The 18,507-nt window shown below is 39.8% G+C and overlaps 1 protein-coding gene across 7 annotated transcripts in view; it reads left to right on the forward strand.

Annotated features, from left to right (window-relative positions):
- Positions 1-15,909, forward strand: part of bt (projectin protein bent) — a 243,329-nt gene extending 227,420 nt beyond the window's left edge. For 6 of the 7 annotated variants that reach the window (XM_075671547.1, XM_075671550.1, XM_075671548.1 and 3 more), the window contains 8 exons: positions 2,313-3,056; positions 4,207-4,352; positions 4,863-5,019; positions 9,278-9,400; positions 9,846-10,043; positions 10,648-10,761; positions 12,662-12,891; positions 15,174-15,909. In XM_075671547.1, the coding sequence (XP_075527662.1) occupies positions 2,313-3,056; positions 4,207-4,352; positions 4,863-5,019; positions 9,278-9,400; positions 9,846-10,043; positions 10,648-10,761; positions 12,662-12,861 (1,682 nt within the window). In that variant the 3' untranslated portion in view covers positions 12,862-12,891; positions 15,174-15,909. The remainder of the gene's footprint in view (positions 1-2,312; positions 3,057-4,206; positions 4,353-4,862; positions 5,020-9,277; positions 9,401-9,845; positions 10,044-10,647; positions 10,762-12,661; positions 12,892-15,173) is intronic. The other variant, XM_075671549.1, reaches the window with a different exon arrangement.
- Positions 15,910-18,507: the final 2,598 nt, after the last annotated feature.

Genomic DNA, 18,507 nt, shown 5'->3' on the forward strand with positions numbered 1-18,507 from the left:
GTTCCCAGGCCATATCACACGAGGTCAGACTGAACATGAAGCTGCATGACAGCAATATGCTGACTGTCGCTGACCTGCTTTCTGCTCTTAGAGGTCTATATAAGCCTAGGCATTCCTATGCTCTCAAGTCAACCCAGCTGACAACTGCAGTGCCCCCACACAACTTTGTGTCTAGTTTGGCCATGAGCTCTTTGGCCTGGGAACATTTGCCACAGATAGGACATGCTTAAACACTCTTTTCATAGCTCATCTCAAAATTTAAGGTGCTTTCTCATTATACTATCTTCTATGCAATATGCTAAACAGCTCAGGTGAAGTACCATATAGATTTTTTTTTTTTTTTTCCCAGCTATACGGTTCCACATACCATGTCAAACATTTTCTTACCCGCATGAATGCACGTGGCAAAAATGAAATAAGCATCCCGTATGACAAAGATACTGCAATACATTCTTTCAAGATCATGTTTTTTCTGTAATTGAACTGTAGGAAATTACAGAATGACTGGAACAACAAGATGCATTAGTACACCTTTAATATAAATGCATACTTTCTGCAGTCACAGTTACAACTGCATAAACTACAAGTTAGGAGCAGTACAAACCAGGAATCAGGACTTTGTCCTTTTCTTCAAGTGTTGATACTATGTCTTGTGGCCAGGTAGCTGGCCTCTCTTGTGCACTAAGCTATACTTCTAATGTGCTGATTGGCTCTCCTGAAACATAACACACTACAATCACATACAAGCTTATCTTTTTAGGACCAAAGCCAGAAATGCTTGCGAAAATTTATTTATCCTAGCATCTGTGCCTTTTGCTTTCCTCATACAGAGGTTGTCTTTTAATGTAATTTTAACCCTGTGCTGTCACATACAATTACACAATTTGTAGTTGTTCCAGTCCGGAGCAATCTTGCACACTTAGATGCCATGCAATGAAAGTGCTCAGGTAAATGAACGCATGTTAAGTGACTTATTTCAGGAAAATCTACTTATTTCCCAGGCACTCAACAGTAATTGAGCATTGTGTGGTAGCGCTCAAAGCACTCCCCTAGAGAGAGAGCAGGATCTACACTGCAGGTCTATGGGGGTCTGTGGGGTCCTTATAGCCATTGTCTTCTAAAGTGCTCTCATACGAGGAGGTTTTCCAATCATCTGAAGGCAAAATACATTTATCTGTGGCACTAAAATTATATTCTGATTCACTGAATTTGGCTGAATTTCGTCCATAAAACGTACACGCAAAAAACTTCGCCATTCCCTCGACGCAATCTGCAGAAATCCCTTCAAGCATGAAGGAAGGAAAAAAGAAGTGCTGCCCTTATATGAAGACATTGCAAGGAGCACCTATTACTCAAAACATTATTAAAAGCTGGTGCTACTGACCTAAATAACGAGAAAATGCGAGAGTGTGTGCACGCGTGTTGGCCGCTATTTGACAGCTGACCGAAACACATATTCTCGCATGTCAAGTAGGGCCAGACACGTGACCGCAAAAGGCCAAGACTGTAGGAGAAAGTCTAGATGGTATTTAAATCACAATTATTCCACAGAGGATTGTTCAACTTACTGCTTGTAAAGCAATAATAACATTTTAGATTCAACTGCATGTACTGCCATATTCTACATGCATTAATTTAGCACTCCGACAGACGTTCTTATTACTCCTTATTACTGCATTACCTAGGGATCTCAGTGCTTTTTTTTAAATTTTTTACTGCACATTACATTGCATTTATTTTACTTGAAATAGACTAGTACTACTGTAAGTTCACGAGTATCTGTCACACAATGCATGTTCTCAGTATCCTTTGAGGTGTAGGTTAAAAATGTCATATTAGACAGAAAAATTGTTATCACCTCCACTCTAAAGTTCAGCATAAAAGTGTACCTAATTGCACTAGTTGGTGTAGAAACATATTGTGTGTAAAGAACAAACATTTAACAGCAAGATAGAAACACGAAGACACAAGGACGATTAAAACACACAAATGTTTCTGCACGAGGACAGCTTGAAGACACTAGGACAGCTTAAAAGGCGTTCAGTCAAATGCTCCTCTTTTAAAAAAAGTGAGGCTCAGCATATATCATTCTCATTTGACTTCAACAGCTTTTGCAAAAACCTATTTGGCATAGCAACACAGCACATTAGGAGTACACTAGTGCATCCACATATCCTGCTTCCTGGTTTGCCTTTGGTGAAGGATTACCCAAGCACTGAAGCCCCTCTCATCGGTCGGGACATGAAGCAACATGCACCGACATGCACAACTCTGACATCAATCACTCTCTCTCTCCACCATCTCCACTGCAGACCGCCGCAAACTTCCTGAAGGCCATTCCCCGACCGTGATACACCATCATACAGGAGCCTCTCCTGCCTCGCCAACCCCTTACTCTGCCACACCCGCTTACTCTGGCTACGACTCCTCCTTGTCCTCGTATGCACGAGCCTCTGACCTAGGACTGCACTCCAAGAGTGACTATTTGCGCAAATCCTCCAAATTCGCAGATACCCGATCTGTGAAGAGCTCACGGGTCAGCGATGTCTCGTCATCCTATTCTGCCAGGGACTACTCCTCTGCAAGCAAGCACCTGGCTAGCTCCGACTACAAGTCAAGCAGCTCATACAAGTCTGACTATAAATCAGACTATAAGTCTGACTTTAAGTCCAAGTATGATTACAAGTCAGACTACAAGTCTTCTTCCGCAGTGAAGTCTTCATCTGACTACAAGTCTTCATCAGATTATAGGTCTACATCAGACTATAAGTCGGACTACAAGTCCAAGTCCGACTACAAATCTGACTTCAAGTCATCTGATTACAAGTCAATGGACAAGAAGACAACTGACTACAAGGCCTCAGACTTGTCATCTCTGACAAGGCGAGACTCTGCAAAGGACCGTGTTGCGAGCACACTAAGCTCTGCAGCTGCCAAACTGTCACCTCCACCTGAAGGTGGTGCCACCAAGCGTGTTCAGAAGCCCTATGGTAAGAAGGAAGGAGCAGAAGGCACCAGCCCATCTCGTTCTCGAACTGCAACACAAGAACTCAAACGTGAGTATCAGTACATGGCTGCCTTTACCAGGGTATGTATTCCAGATTGATCACTCTCTGGGATCCCTTCACTTTTGCCTGATATAACATTCCATGCAAAGCCTCACTAGGGTGACAGGCACTCTTGTCAGGGCCCTCAAGAACCAACTATGTGACGTGAAAATAATGTTGGTGCGAGGCTTGCCATTAAGCATGCTCATTTTTACACACCATTCTTTACCTACTTCTCTGCTCGTTTACCTAATCAGTACAAGCTAAAAGTTATATCGTTGAGAGTGATCAATTGAGAATGCAGCCCCAGATGTGTTCTGTTTGTCAAGAAAGGTGATAGATACCACATGCTAAAAAATTGCAATGCAGCACTTTATATCATATCTACTACTTTATAAAGGAAATTTAATTTATGACTGAATCCTTTGCTGCCCTGCAATTCTATCACAGCTTTTGTTACACAATTGACTATCCTATAACAGCTTCGCTTCATGCCCCGAAATACACTTTTTGGCTTTGTGTACTAGTGTATCTGTCTGATGATTAGTGTGGGCATATCACTTTACTCGATTTAACATTTGAAAATTGCAGCTTTACATTTTCAAGGAAATGAAAAAAAAAGCACAAAACATAACTGCAGATAGCAAGGCGAAACCAATGTAGAATGCTTTTTGGCAGTGTCCTTTTGTGCTTGAATTTATGCCTATCAGTTTACAACGACTGGATAAAATTTCATGAAAAACGCTACCAAGTAAGAAGCAAGCACAGGAGAGTCACACAGCAGTGAGCTTTAGACAATCTTTACTAGTCAAGAAAAAACTGACATTTTTAAAATAAAGGTTGTTTAAAGATAACTGCATCGTAGTGCCTGTTACTAGCTTTTCGTTTTACACTTTGTACGCTTATCTTAATTTATTTATTTCTATTAATTTCTTATGTTTCTTTCTCTGCTAAATCAACAAGTTATCAGTATAAGCTGGGCTGGTTAGTAGCCTGTGTATAAAACTTTTTATTTTTACTGTGATATAGACTACTAAAGAGTGGTAAGAAAAGGAAGACATGGCACTGCTATTTGTAAACAAAGAATGAACTACATAGTTGCCTTGCACATGCACCTGCTGGCAACAACCAGCTTCTAAGCCCTACTGTGTAATTGCAGTTCCAGATGAACCACCACCCATGGTAGCGCCATCTTTCAAGGTTGGCCTTCAGGACATCAGCATTAAGGACGGTGAACCCCTCTTGCTCAAAGCTGTTGTGGATGGTGACCCTGAGCCATCTGTGGAGTGGTTCAAGAATGGCGAGGTTTGCCTTTGTTGGCACTTCATTATGCAGGGGGCACTTGTGTTTTGCATTGTAGAAATGTGAGAGGCTGCTTGAGCTGTGGGTCATATTTGGAACAAAAGTACTGAGCATAGCTGGCAATAATATTTATGCACTGCTTATGTGCTGCTACTTTCATTAAGTTGATTTTATTTTATTATGCTCATTGATTTCTACTTTCCTAAAATATAGACTGGTGAATTCTCACGGTTGTCTTACCTGCAGGCATCTTATGTCATAAGATGGCGTAGTAAACATGGTCTTTTGTGCTTCATTTTCACTGTGTGTGCTTTCATTTCTTTTTAAGCAGCATTGTACTTGTCTTATTGACAGCTAGAACTACATTCTTTTGTCATTAATACACTTCAAGACTACCAAAGCCTAGCTTTATTTATCTTGCAGTGACAACATAGAGATGTACAACATAAGAAAGCAGCTTATAAAGGAAGTGGACTTAAGAAACTTCCTCTTCCTTCCTTTTCATGTATACAGACTCTGAAATCCTCAGACATCATCAGTTTGAAGTACAAAAACCGTGAAGCCAGTCTTTCGATTGGTGAAGTTTACCCTGAGGATGAAGGAGAGTATGTTTGTGTAGCAACCAATGCAGAAGGCAAGGCGGAAACACGCAGCAAGCTCACTGTCTTACGTAAGTAGTTTTATCCAAATACATTGGTGGCACTTAGCAAGATTGAGAAAGCATAACAAACACCAGAACCATAGGCGGAGAGTTTTCATTTTTCCGGGGGGGGGGAGCTTTCTGAACCCCATATGTATATTTCTTGCACCTGAAGAAACTTCGTATGACCTCGAATAATTGAGCGCTGAAGTGACGGCGGGTGTTATATGAGTATATACAAGACCTAATAAAAGGAGACAGTTCAATTTCACAGCCTGAGTCCTCTCAGTGGTGTAATCTTCCTTCGTGGAATTGTCGCATACTTGGCTGTCACTAATACTGCTTCACCTTTCCGGTGAAACTGCAGCCTCTCTCTTTCTTTCTTTTTTTTTTCTGTGAGTCCGAGTATAAGTGCAGCTGTGCATGACCGCTGTTGATTCTGATTGCGAGTGAATCCGGCTTGGCCTCATTTCAGTTACTGAATGAACTATACAGTGTTCCCCAACTACCATACAGCAATACTTAAAGAAAGAGCAGTTGCATTACTCGAAAAAAACCTAGTGCATATCGTTTCCAGTACAGTGTAATAGCCGCCAGTAATTCTTTTATTCCTGATATTTAATTTGGTAATTGCAATTAATTATCTAAATTGAGAAGTACTGTCCTAATTTTCAAAGTGTTGATGAGCCATTTGTAACTGCGGTGTTTTCAGCAACATACTAATTGCATACAATTTTTCCCAACTGGCAAAAAAACCTTATGAAGTATGAAAAATACCACGTGAGTATGCTCCCACCCGCATCATAAAGCAGCGCCCTCAAATAAATTGGTTGAAAGCAACTGCATTGCCTGTTGCAAACCCGAAGAAACAGCTCATCACCTTGATTATGGTATGGAAGGAGCACCAACAGCAGGTTTCGTGGCTTCGCAGCTATTCCTTCCCCTTATTTCTACACCACACTCATTATCCGTCTTTCAAGGCCGACTGGCCACATGGATAACAACAGCCCCTTGATAATGCGGCCGAAGCGCCGCTCTGACCATGCGCAAAATGCAAAAAGCAATGTAACAGGCATTGAATGCTTCAAAATCCTGGCTTTGCTCGCACCGCATCCAAAGAGCGCACACAAAGCTATATTTAGCGCCATAAACTTGCTTCGGACCAAAGTTAAATTAAAGTGACCATTTTATTTTTCTTCATTGAAGTGTATACGTGCTGCAAAAACAGGTTCGCTTCAAAAATAAAAGCAAGATAAACAGACCGGGAGGCGACCAATGTGTAGAGAAAAGGAAAAACCGATGCGTTCAAGAAAGTAAATATACCACTTCTAAATGCATTATTATTACTAACAGCGTGCACTAATGGCCAGGACGAAGACGAGAGACGAAACAACAGTGCAGATGTACCAACTCACCCAGCTAGCTACTGTACTACATTTCTAAATGAGCCGAATTGGCAATTAGGATGTCTGCAAAAAAACACACACACATACACCAGATTTCAGTGTGCCCTTATTATCTATGAATTCGTAGGCTCTGTTGGACACCATCCTAGAAGAAGTGTTCGAATAGGTCTCCTTTTGCAGCTACGCAGTACTGTGTCCGTTTCATCACATCTTCAGTGGCTTTCTTGATGACCGACACCGTAATTCTATGGCATACATCCATTATCCTTGCTTTGAACTAATCTGACGTCCGTCTCAATCATCTAAACACTATCTTTCACATAACCCCAAAGAAAGAGGTCAGGTGACCTAGCCGGCCAATTTACAGGCCCTTGCCTTCAAATCCATTGCACATGAAAAGTCGCATCCAGCCAGTTTTGTGCCCGGCTGCTGCTGTGTGCGGGTGCCCCATTTTGCTGATACCACAGAATTGTAAGACATGACAGTGCAACTTTGCTGAGAAACTCATCCACCACTCCTTCAAGGATTTTGTTCATGTAACGCTGTCCAGTCAGTGTGTGGTCAAAGATGGGACCGATTATAACACCGGCGTAAATTCCTAACCGTGCATTGAGCAACCACTGGTACTAGTGCCGATTGTGCTTTACCCAGTATAAATTGGAGTCCCTCCAATAGTGTGCATTATGCAAATTTACCTGGGCATTTCTGCGAAAATTGGCTTCATCTGTGCACTTAATGTTGCTCAAAAAGTCTGGTGACTCATCAGCTTTTTTGAGGCCCCAATTCAAGAAATCTAGACGATTCTACAGTTCCCTATCTTTTAAGCATTGGTGCTGCTTGAGGTGGTATGGGTGAAAGGCCGTCGTTTAGAATCCTCCAAACTGTTGGCTTGGAAATTGGTACCTGGGCAGCCATGTCCCACATGCTAGCAAGAGGGCTTGAGGCCATAAATGCTAGATCCGTGTGTAGGCTAGGACTCAAAGATGGAGTCCTCCGCCACTGTTTCTTGAAGCTGCCGGTTTGTCTCAGGTTTTCATAATTTCTGATGATAGTCGACGCATTTGATCCACCGTCACACTTCCATGAATTATATATATATTTGCGGCCTTCTTCTTGTTGCCATTTGCAGATCCCAAGGCAAGAATCATGTTTACCTTCTGCTCATTAGAGAAAGACATGACGACTGGGACGAAACAAAACGCACCTTTAAACCTTTGCACTGACATTGTCAATTTGCTTTTGTGGTGATAGGTCTTGTGACAAAAAAAAAAAAAAAAAGAACATCCGTGCACTTTATCTACGCTATGACAACAGCTATCACAGCTTGTTTCCAACTCACAACAAATGTGACGTGTTGCTTAGGCCGGCCCCAGCAGATAAGGCACCAGCTCGATCACAAATTTTTCTTTATTTCTTTTATTTAGTTCTGGATAACTCAGAGGGAGCCTGTCTGAGGGTGCTGCTTTATGATCTGGATGGGAGCACAGTCACGTGGTATTCTGTATATTTCACAGGGTTTATTTATCAGCCGGAAAAACATTTGCACACAATTAGTATGTTGCTGAATATACCACAGTTAGATGTCCCTTGCCTGTGCCTTCAAAAGCCTCATTGATACTTTGATAATTAGGATAGTACGTCTCAAGTTATATAATTAATTACAATTACCTAATAAAATATCAGTAACGAAAAAATTACTGGCAGCTACTTCACTTTACTGTAAACAATATGCACTAGGTTTACTTTGAGCAATGCCTTTGTCATTTTTTAAAATCTTAGCGCATCATAGTTAATTGGTACACCCTGCATATATTTATGACCTTTGTTTGTAACTAACGATGTTTCCAACCATAATAAATGCTGTAAATTATTAGAAATGTTTTTTTTTTTCATGAGTCGTTACCATTGCTTACTGGAAACAGATGCAATGCTGAGATGCACAACATTCACATGCAGTTCACACACCACTGATAAAAGACTCTGCCCCAGGGGTCACTGAAGTCTATAGGTTTTTTTCATGTTCAAAAAAGCATGCAAAGCAATTTGAAGTGCGGTGAATCTACAGCAACATATTCATTCTCTAAGCATAGGCTATCCATACTTTTAGAAATTGTTTTTAATTGGCTACCTCCATCTCTTTCAAAAATATAATAAACTTTGTCCTGTGTGTATATTTAAGTATATTGTATATGTGCACGGTGTTTACAGTGGAAATTTACAACAACGTTGAAGTGAGAAAATGCGGATGACGCAGCCGCCGCTAATGCTTCTAATGTGCGTGTCTTCCTATGGTCAGGATTTGCAGAAGTAAAGCAAAAGTATGAATTAAAAGCTGTGCAATTCTGCGCCAACAATGATGCAGTAAGCTATTAGTCCCAGTAAAATTTCAAGTGAAAAGGTCGAGGAAAATAAAAAGGAAACCTGAAATGATGTGGGTGACAAAGCTCTGGTAATGACACTTTGGGTGTGTGTGTGTTAGAGGGGGAGGGGGGGCTTCGGCATCGCCTTGGGGGGCTCACTCGCCTTCCTCCCGGAAATCTCTGAAGGGGGCTCGAGCCGTGGAGCCCCTCCATAGTTGGTGCATATGACCACGACACTTCATATATTTATGATATAATTGAATATGCATTCTGTAAGCATTGAGCACTAGTGAAAACTCAGTCCTCAAGAACTCAAAATGCTGTAAGCTATAATTGTATTATGTTTGTGATGTAAATTATGTTGTCTGTATGTACATTTGCAGGTGCAGTGTCATCTTTTATAAAAATTCATGCCAAATGCAGTATTCTCGCACCTGCAAGAACATTCTAATTAGTTTTACCATATATATATCATTTTCAAATATGAGCTGATGCTATGTTTGCTTCCTTTTGTTGCAACAGCAATGGAGAAAGAGGAAGCGGAGTCAAAAGGCTTCGATGGAAAGTCACCCATATTTGCTGAGCACCTCAAGAGCCATGTTGTCAAGGATGGCGATGCAGTAACACTGCAGTGTACAATCAGAGGTAAGAACACAGGTTGCAGTCGTTAAACACACACATATAATAGGAATTAAACAAAAGTACATATTTGTTTGTCTGCCTGGCTTTTTATTTGACATATGTATTTTCTGCCTTTCAACGTTATTTGTTTCTGCTGTCAGTTCCAGTGTAAACTGGGATAGCTAAGAGTTCAACAAGAACTTGTCTAGTCTGGTAGCATTGTTAGAAAAAACAAAGGCTTCTAGTCTGGTGACCAAGTCAAGTTATTTGACGTTTCAAAAGCCTAACCTGTATGAGTTCCAAAATAACTTACGACTTGTACAGTGACCAGAAGGCTCAATTTCTCCAAATTGGGATACTTGCTGTTAAAAGACACCGTTCATTGCAACACAGAAAATATCTTTCAGACAATTCACAATGTCTATGCATGCAGACCAGTTTGAGCTAATAAATCTACGCATCATTGCAGGTTCCAACAAGTTTGATGTCGTGTGGCTGCACAACGAAAAGGAGATTAAGTCGAGCAAGGACTTCCAGTATGTAACAGAGGGTGATGTTTACAAACTTGTGATTGCTGAAGTCTACCCCGAAGACAGTGGCACCTACACCTGTGAAGCTTTCAATGATGTCGGGGAAGCATTCAGCACCTGCACCCTGGATGTCTTAGGTATGCACTGATGCACAATGTCATGTGTGCATTGTTTAGTTTTTGCCCATGAATATTCTTTACCGGATTATCACTGTTATCAAGTTAGCTCTTGATGCAAGAAATGCCTACTTTACCGAAATTTCTTAAGTGTTTTCACCAATTCTATAGTGAGAGTCTTTTCTAATGACACTGTGCATGCAACATGAACAGTGTTGTACATTCTCATATGTGCGCAGGCACTAGCAATTACATTGTAATGTACGGTGATACTTGTATACATAAATAGTGAATAGACTTGACCCGTGAGTTCAGATTTGACAACTGATGACTGTGCTCACGATTATAGTTGTGATTTCAGTGTTGCTCGTCTTTCTGGGCACAACTTTGCCCAATAACGAGTTAAATTCTTAACTCACACTTTTGGCAGTACTATTTAATTCTTCACTGTCACCACAATGTGACAATATCAGTGAACACACAGTACACAGGCTATTCCGTATCATTGTGTAAGGCTTGGCATTGACTTTTTAATGCACTGTTGTTTACGCATAAAAATTCACCTCAGTGCATTCTGTGGATTTGTTCACCCGACACATGTTTAGTCAAATACTCCTGTTTTCAGTTCCAGGTGAGCCACTCATGGGACCTGGATTCTCCATATATCCAAGGTCAGCAACATCGGCAGAAGGGCAGCCTGTTGTGTTCAAGTGCGTCACTGACAAAGAGGCTGTTGGAGGTTCGTTGTTATTTTATGTACATTTTCTACAGCTAGTGCAATATTCTTGTCACCTGTACTTTGTCGCCATGGCGGCCACATTTTGATGGGGGCGAAATGCGAAAACACCCGTGTACTTAGATTTAGTTGCACGTTAAAGAACTCCAGGTGGTCGAAATTACCAGAGTCCTCCACTACGGCATGCCTCATAATCAGAAAGTGGTTTTGGCACGTAAAACCTCATAATTCAATTTAACCTGTACTTTATCAGTGGATGATGTGATGATGTTACTACAATCAATGAAGCAGAGGCACTGAAGTTTCATTTTGCAGTTTTTGTTTTCTAGGAGTAACAGAAGTGTGGTGACAAATAATGGAGCATACTGTAGCATTGTCGCACAGAGATCAGATTATTCAGTAACACTTATTTTTTATTGAATTCTTCAGTCTCTAGAAGCTAAGTATGCTATGTGTGATGTCATACCAAGTTAAACAGCAGAATTGGAAAGGTGGTGAAAGCTACCAGTTTCAGTTACATGGCCTAAAAATATTGTGATACCTCTATCATAATTATTCACTGCTCCCAAATTCGTGGCTTGCCCACTTTAGCCTTTTATACAACACAACCATGTTTTACATGCTGATATGTTTGGGCGGCTTGTGTGCAGCAATCATAGAAACATACTATGATACATACTATACTATAATCATGTATCAATCATAGATACATACTATGATTACCAGTTTTAGATACCAAACTAAGTTGCAAAGAAAGCCTGTGATTTTAGAACGCTCGTGGATTACAAGCTGCAATACACGTTTTTTGTTTGGATGTGCTGTAAAAGGCAACAGAAAAATGAATGTAAGAAACTTAAGGAAACAGTCGAAATACAGATATTTCCTACTTTAAAACTGAGACACTACACTTGTCAAAACAGCAGGAGCATGTAATCAGAATGTGATGTTAGTTAAGCTTCTGCCTTTATGTTTTACAATACCTAAAATGTCAAATAGTGCAGCCAAGTGTAGAGCTGCCTTGAATGCCACTGCTTTTGAATTTTCACTCGGGACTCGACATCAGTTTTGAAACTGTATGGAAGCTATGTAAAAAAAATAAAGCAGCATGGCTGGTGGTACATTAGAGAATGGACCTTAATATAAATGAGATACAGTGGGCTTCCTCTTGTTAAGTGTTTCTCTTTCTAGGCAAGAGGATGTGGGAAAATTTGCCTCAACATTTGACAATAATTCAGTGGCTGGTTTTTACACATTATCATAGTAATATTGAGTGACCTTTAAATGAGATACTTTCATGAACATAACATTCAGGTTCCCTTTATTTTCCTCTGTTTTTATCATCACTGTGTGTAATTTGCCCTGCTTCTACTGTTCTCCTGCATATATGTAGCAAAACTTCCAAAACCAAGGTGCAAACAAACCAAGGTTTGTTTGCATCTGCAGCATAGTCGTAAGGTATTTTCACAAGCTATTTCATGCTAAGGACAAGTCGAGCAAGCAGCCAATGACGAAATATTTAAACATACAGATAGCAGCACCGCTTGACCATTCTTGAGGCTTTGATGCACATTGTTGCTTGTGAAAACAGAGCACTCTCTCTAGCTTTACATTTTACTCTCAAAGGGAGGCCACTTATCAAAAGAATACTTTGGAAGTGGCAACTGCTCACGAAACGAAAATGTTGTTAGGATTTTGCAATGGGAATAGCACTACTTTTACGGACGCAGGAAGAATACCTCAGTATCAGTGTGTTTATGGAGTGAACTGCTTAATTTGCTCTCTCACCACTTCTATTGTTCTTCACTTGCATTAATCTTTTCTAGTGGCAACTGCAACTGCCTCTCAGTATTGTGAGAGAATATTCACACTCATTCCATAATGTGGCATGGTGGCTTTCTTACAGTTCGGTGGCTGAAGGATGGCGATGCCCTGAAAGAGGGTGCCCACCACAAGATTGCCCAAGATGATCGCACCTGCACGATGACCATCACGCAGGCCACCGCAACTGATGTGGGCCAATACCAGGTTATCGCTACAGATGCTAGTGGAGAGAGCACCGCTAGCTTTGCCCTTAATGTTGTCTCAGAGGCTGACCAGCTATGAACAACGCAGGGTTGAGCAGGCACTCTCAAGGTGAGTGAGTAATATGGTATTATAACAAGCAATAGCTAGCATGCTGCAAAAGAGAAATATGTGATCTTACAAATTACAGGAGTAAAGAAACAACAAGATGCTTTGATGGTCATGTTGGTGCATGCTTTTTTCATTTTATGTTTTAATAAAAAGGTTAACACCCTTCAAATTGTTTATTTGTAAAGTTCAGTGTCAGCTGTTGTCGGTGTTAGCATCATGCATACATCTCTCCCACAAAAGAAAAAACAATAAAAGAAGCTATTCCCACATAGCAATTCAAGAACCAACCCATATCAGTATTGTTTAACACGATTTAGTATTTAACTGCTATGTGCCAGATAATGCCTGAAATGGTTATCCTAAACATGCCCCCTTAATAAGGTCTGTATAAAACTGATTAAACTCCTAACCCAGAAATTCATTTGAAAGTCTGTGCATGCAGAATTTCTTTCACCTGTCTTTCCTGAATTATTCCTGAACTATTCACACCTTAATTACACCTGAATTATTCACCTGTTTAAAGCTTGGCTAACCAGCTGCTAAGAGGGAATGAACCAAATTACATATTGCGTACTTACCAGCAATTAGTTTCCAGTAAGTTGACATGACTGTGTGCTTAACTTTTGCACATATACAGGAAAATTAACAGAACTTAAAAGCTCTTGTATTATTTTCAGGAAAGATGTACAAGATTGCCATGCTTTTCTTAATTTGCAAAATTTTCCCACATAATTTTCCAATTAAACAAATGCATTATGTGTGTGCATTGTATTCTACGTTCAGCCAAAATATTTGAAAATTATATATGTTTTGAAGGAGAGGCTTCCCTTTAACTCAGACCTAAAAGTACAGCATTAGTATAGCTTTACAAGCACATCTAATAGTATAAGAAATGCAAACAGCCATGGATAATGCGAATGTCTGAATTTGGTGTTCAACTGGAAATTATTTCTTCACCTTGGTTTGCTAATAGCAAGCAAGGAAAAAAAAACTGTAGTCTGGATTAACAGGACCTATCTTTGAGAATATTGGTACAAAGTTAACGGTTCTTAGGCTTGTGAGTTAGTTGAATGGTTCAGATTTAAAAACTAAATAATTTTGTAAGACTTCCCAGTGGTGAAAGAACACAAAAGACTAGGTGGAGACAAGTGATTTTACACCCTGTGTTTTCTTTCAATTGTCTAGTATTTTAAGCTGTTCTGTTAATACAAAAAGCACGCATAGGCACATGCATTAGTTAAACTGTAACAAAGTATGCTGTTTTTGAAGGAGAGGCATGTCTGTGAGATTTTTTTTTTAATGGGCAGACCTAATTGCTTGCAGCACAGATACATAGAAAATGACATATTTCATTTACTAGTTAGAGCTCATCCACATCTGTGAAAGAAGTTGTGTTGGCTCTTAAAATACTTATGGTTGGCTGTTAACAGCTACATTGCATACACGAGTCAAGACCACTGGTGGAGATGGCTACAGGAAATATTGAAACTCAAGCAGACACCACAAAACTGAATAAGAAGACTGCCACATTAAGCACATAACCTGGACATTATCACTGGCATAATTGATGCCTTTGTTGCAAGGAAAAAAATATAGTTTAATTGAATTAGTTGATACATCATTAAAAATAATATATGAAGGCTGTAGTGTTACAGCATTGTAACATGCTTCTTACATGTTACAAAACCTGAACTATTAATTTATTTACATTAATTTATGTAATTTTTATCAAATGTGCATTCGTCTATGTAAGGCAGACTTTGGCTGAGAATGGTTTGAAGTTGGGCTAGCTGATGTGGGGAACATGTTTGGAAGAACAGTGCAAATACAGGATTTGACGACAGAGTGCATAACATCTGGTGAGGGAGATGATAGTTCATTTCACGTGCAGCAAATCAACCATATAGGAGCATATGTTGTACATATCTGTACTTAAGCTTTATCTTTATGATGTGCTTACAAGGCCTTCAGCTGGCCTGCATGATAGAGGTAAGAGCCTAGGCACTAAACAGTGCTGTAGCCTTAACCTTTGCTGTGCTTCACTGTCTAGTGTGTATGCTGTCACTAAAAGGAATACCTCCATATTTGTGTATGTTGTTCATCAGAGCATATTTCTTGTTGAAGAATGTCCAAATGAAAAAGTTGATGCCTCAATGGGGTTAATGCAAGGTGCTTAACAGAAAGCGCTTGCATGATGAACTGATCAAAACACATTGATGAAAATTTGTCTTCTTTCCCCTTCCACTGCTCCTTTCTCAGTCTCTCTTACTGTCATCTTTCAGGTGCATCATCTTGAACCTTTTGGAACGAAGTGTCTTCCTTCAACTCTCTCTCGCTGTCTTCTGCAACAGAAAAATGGCAGCAGGATGGCATCACATGAAGCAGCATTATTTCTTCCATTGTTGATGGCCTTTTTCTTTCTTTGTTCAAGAGAAGCTCACTCATACACCAGAAGGCACGAAGCGTGCAGGCGCATAGGGTATGATGATGCCATCCTGCAGCAATGTAAAGTGCTGCCATGTAACCAACGTCTTTCAGTTCAGCACTGCAGAGAGATAATGAAGCTGCTACAAGCAAATGAATTTACTCTCACCTAGGTGTTTTTGGCTTGTTGTAACATTTATTTTCTTTTTCTCACGCAATATTTTCGTCTTTTTGGAGTGTTCTTTCTCCAACCTGTTGCTGTCTGAAACTCAGCTATTTCTTTTCTCTCTTCGAAACTAAAAGCAACATTATATCACATACAGCAACAGTACTCTTTTGGGCAGCTAAACATGTTTTGGCTTCTGCCATAGCTTGCACAGCTCATGCACCTCTATCAAAATTCATGCAACGAAAAGTGCACAGTTTACTGTGATCATAAAATCATGCACTAATACTTCAGAAGGTGGGGGCAGCTTCTGAAGAGTGCAGAGCTTAAGGCCGTGCAGAAGTGAAAACAAGTTTACCAAACAGCAATTGTTTGTAGCCTGGACGTCATTTTATGAGCATATGTGAATAAAAGAGAAGTCGGTGTAACCTTTCGTCTCCTCGTTTCCTTCTGTAATGGGCTTTGGAAGTCAAGTGTCAAAACGCACCAGCTCTCTCTAGGCTTCACTGCTTTCATCCATAGTTTCTCTGGTCTGCTATTCACTTACCATCGGAAATTCCAGGAATGAAGGTGTCAATAAAAATTAGTTTCTGTACAGCCAATGCAGCCAGTTAAATAAAAAGCTGTTATTGGAAATATTGCATGCCACCAGTTATGCATGGCACTCACTTCCAGGCTTTCATGCTGATGCTGCAAGACAGTTGAACTTTTTCGCACCACTGTCCCACAGTCATTTGCAGTCATCTGTAGATATAAGCCATAAAACTGCAACAGATTTTACATGGTAGCAGAACTACAGCAGCACACTTCTAGCTGTTCTTGTAGCTTGGTAGTAACTGTCAAAATTAAAGGCCACAAACACTGTTTTTATTTGAACAATACCATTAATAATATTGATTCATCACTACATAATAACATGGCATAAAGCATTCCTAAAACATAAAAAAAGATCTTCACCAAAATTGCTGTCTATTCAACTCTGTAGTAAAATAGCACAACCACTTGATCTTATATGATATCAGGCACAAGAAACAATGTATACAAACATGCAATCAGTAGCTTAATGTTTCAGCAATCTCTAAAAGAACATCAAATGCAAGTACTGTCTACATAATAAGAGATAGATTATGGTACTGAAAAACTGGTTCTTTCTTCTATGGCAAGAGGTGACCCATTCATGCATTGAAGACTGCCTATAAATGCCTGAATTTTAGCTATCTACAGATGGAAGTGCACGCAAGGTGCCAATGAGTAGCGAATACATGACGTCACTAGCACAGCAGACCGGCACACTCAGCAGCGAAAAGAACGCCAGTTGTGCTGACAACTATGAAAACACTGCATCTTTGGTGGCTAATGCTAGCGAGAGTGACTGCCATTACCAAACCACTGAAGTTGAGAAAGATTTAGGTCTTAAATGCCATTAGAAACTCTGTGCTGCTAGGCTCTGAGGCGATACTATGCTCTACTGTCTATGGCAAGCCAGAGAGTGCCACAGAGAGGTTACTACATGACCATACTTAGTGCAAAAGCTGTGTGTCATTTCCTTACAAAAGCCTTGTAAAAGTGGCCCTGCAGCATTTGTTTTAGTTTCAAGTGCATCGTAAGTTGCTCTTTATTATGCATCATTGACTACTCTTGAAAAATATATGACTATTTACATCCCCAGAAACTGGTTCTGAATTTTTTAGACAGGAGTGATGCCACCACTTCTCTGCACCACCACCAATTTGTCATTTTGTCACTCTGTGAAACTATTAGCGCCTGTTCTCCGTCAAACCATGCTTTGACTCAAATCATGAAAATTTACTAGTTGTGCAAGTTATGAAAAGTTATTTCAGGTACCAACAGATCAGATATCTAATCTGTTGGTACCTAAGGCCACCCTTGTGAAAAACTCCTGTAGAGCACGTTTACTGCTTTTGATCTGTTTAGTGAGAAGCAAACCCAGAAATGTTCTGTTGACTTAGATATACTAAACACGATCAAGCTAAGCTGTTAGTCTGGGCAGCAAGTTCATCGGCAATTCACTCTCGTGCAAGGTGTATGTCTAACTAGGCAAAACAGGTATGGCACAGAACAATGAAGAAATGCAATATCTGTATGAATATGACATTTTCTGTGAAATTACTAGCCTAGTGTTATATTAGGAGGCATGTTCCAAATGTAATGTGAGATCCTAAAACTTCCATGGATCATTATGCAAGCTAAATTGCAATGCATCTGAGCTTTGCTGAAAATCTAAACTCTCGATGTCCCAGGCACACAATGTCAAAGAAGGAACTTGATTTTAAGAGGAAGCTTTAGCTCGGGGGCTCTTATGCAAATACGTGGGAAAGGAGAAAATGTTTTTCTAACCACTGCACCAACTTTGATGAGGCTTGTTACATTTAAAAGAAAAAGTGAAAATTTAGTGGCCGTGGGAAGCAGATCTTTTAAGTACGCCATCAAATTTTTCATAAAGATTGTTGAAAATTGCAAAATAAAAAAAAATGATGCTATCAATTTCTATAATTCAGCAATGAAAAATTATATCATAATTCTGTAAACTGCACCTATTAATACATCGAAAGCGAACAAAACTTATGTATTATACACCCTTGTGAAACATATTACTAATTTGTGTATAGGACTTCTGCAAAACCCTTGTAAACGCTGTAACAAATCCACGTAAGCTATAAAGTAACATCCCAAATTTTCCGCTTTAGATGATCTAACATATGCACTTTACAGAACTTCAATATGTTTTTGGTGTAGAGTTACCAATTTGTAAGCTTCGTGCTTCTATATTTTTGAAACTTGGCAATTTTTGGCCAGCTTTGCAATACATTTCAGGCCCTAAATAAAAATATTGAGTCCTACAGTCACTACAATTTAACTCTTTCTCAAAAGCAATAAATTTTATTCATATCGGTCCAGTGGTTATCTCATAAAGGCATTTATACATTTTACACATATTTTTATAGGCGGCTACAGAGTTGAGCTTGAGCTAAAGCTTCCTCTTAAAAAATTATAGCGGGCCTGCA

Source organism: Dermacentor variabilis, chromosome 10 (genome assembly GCF_050947875.1).
Source record: "Dermacentor variabilis isolate Ectoservices chromosome 10, ASM5094787v1, whole genome shotgun sequence".
Taxonomy (NCBI): domain Eukaryota; kingdom Metazoa; phylum Arthropoda; class Arachnida; order Ixodida; family Ixodidae; genus Dermacentor; species Dermacentor variabilis.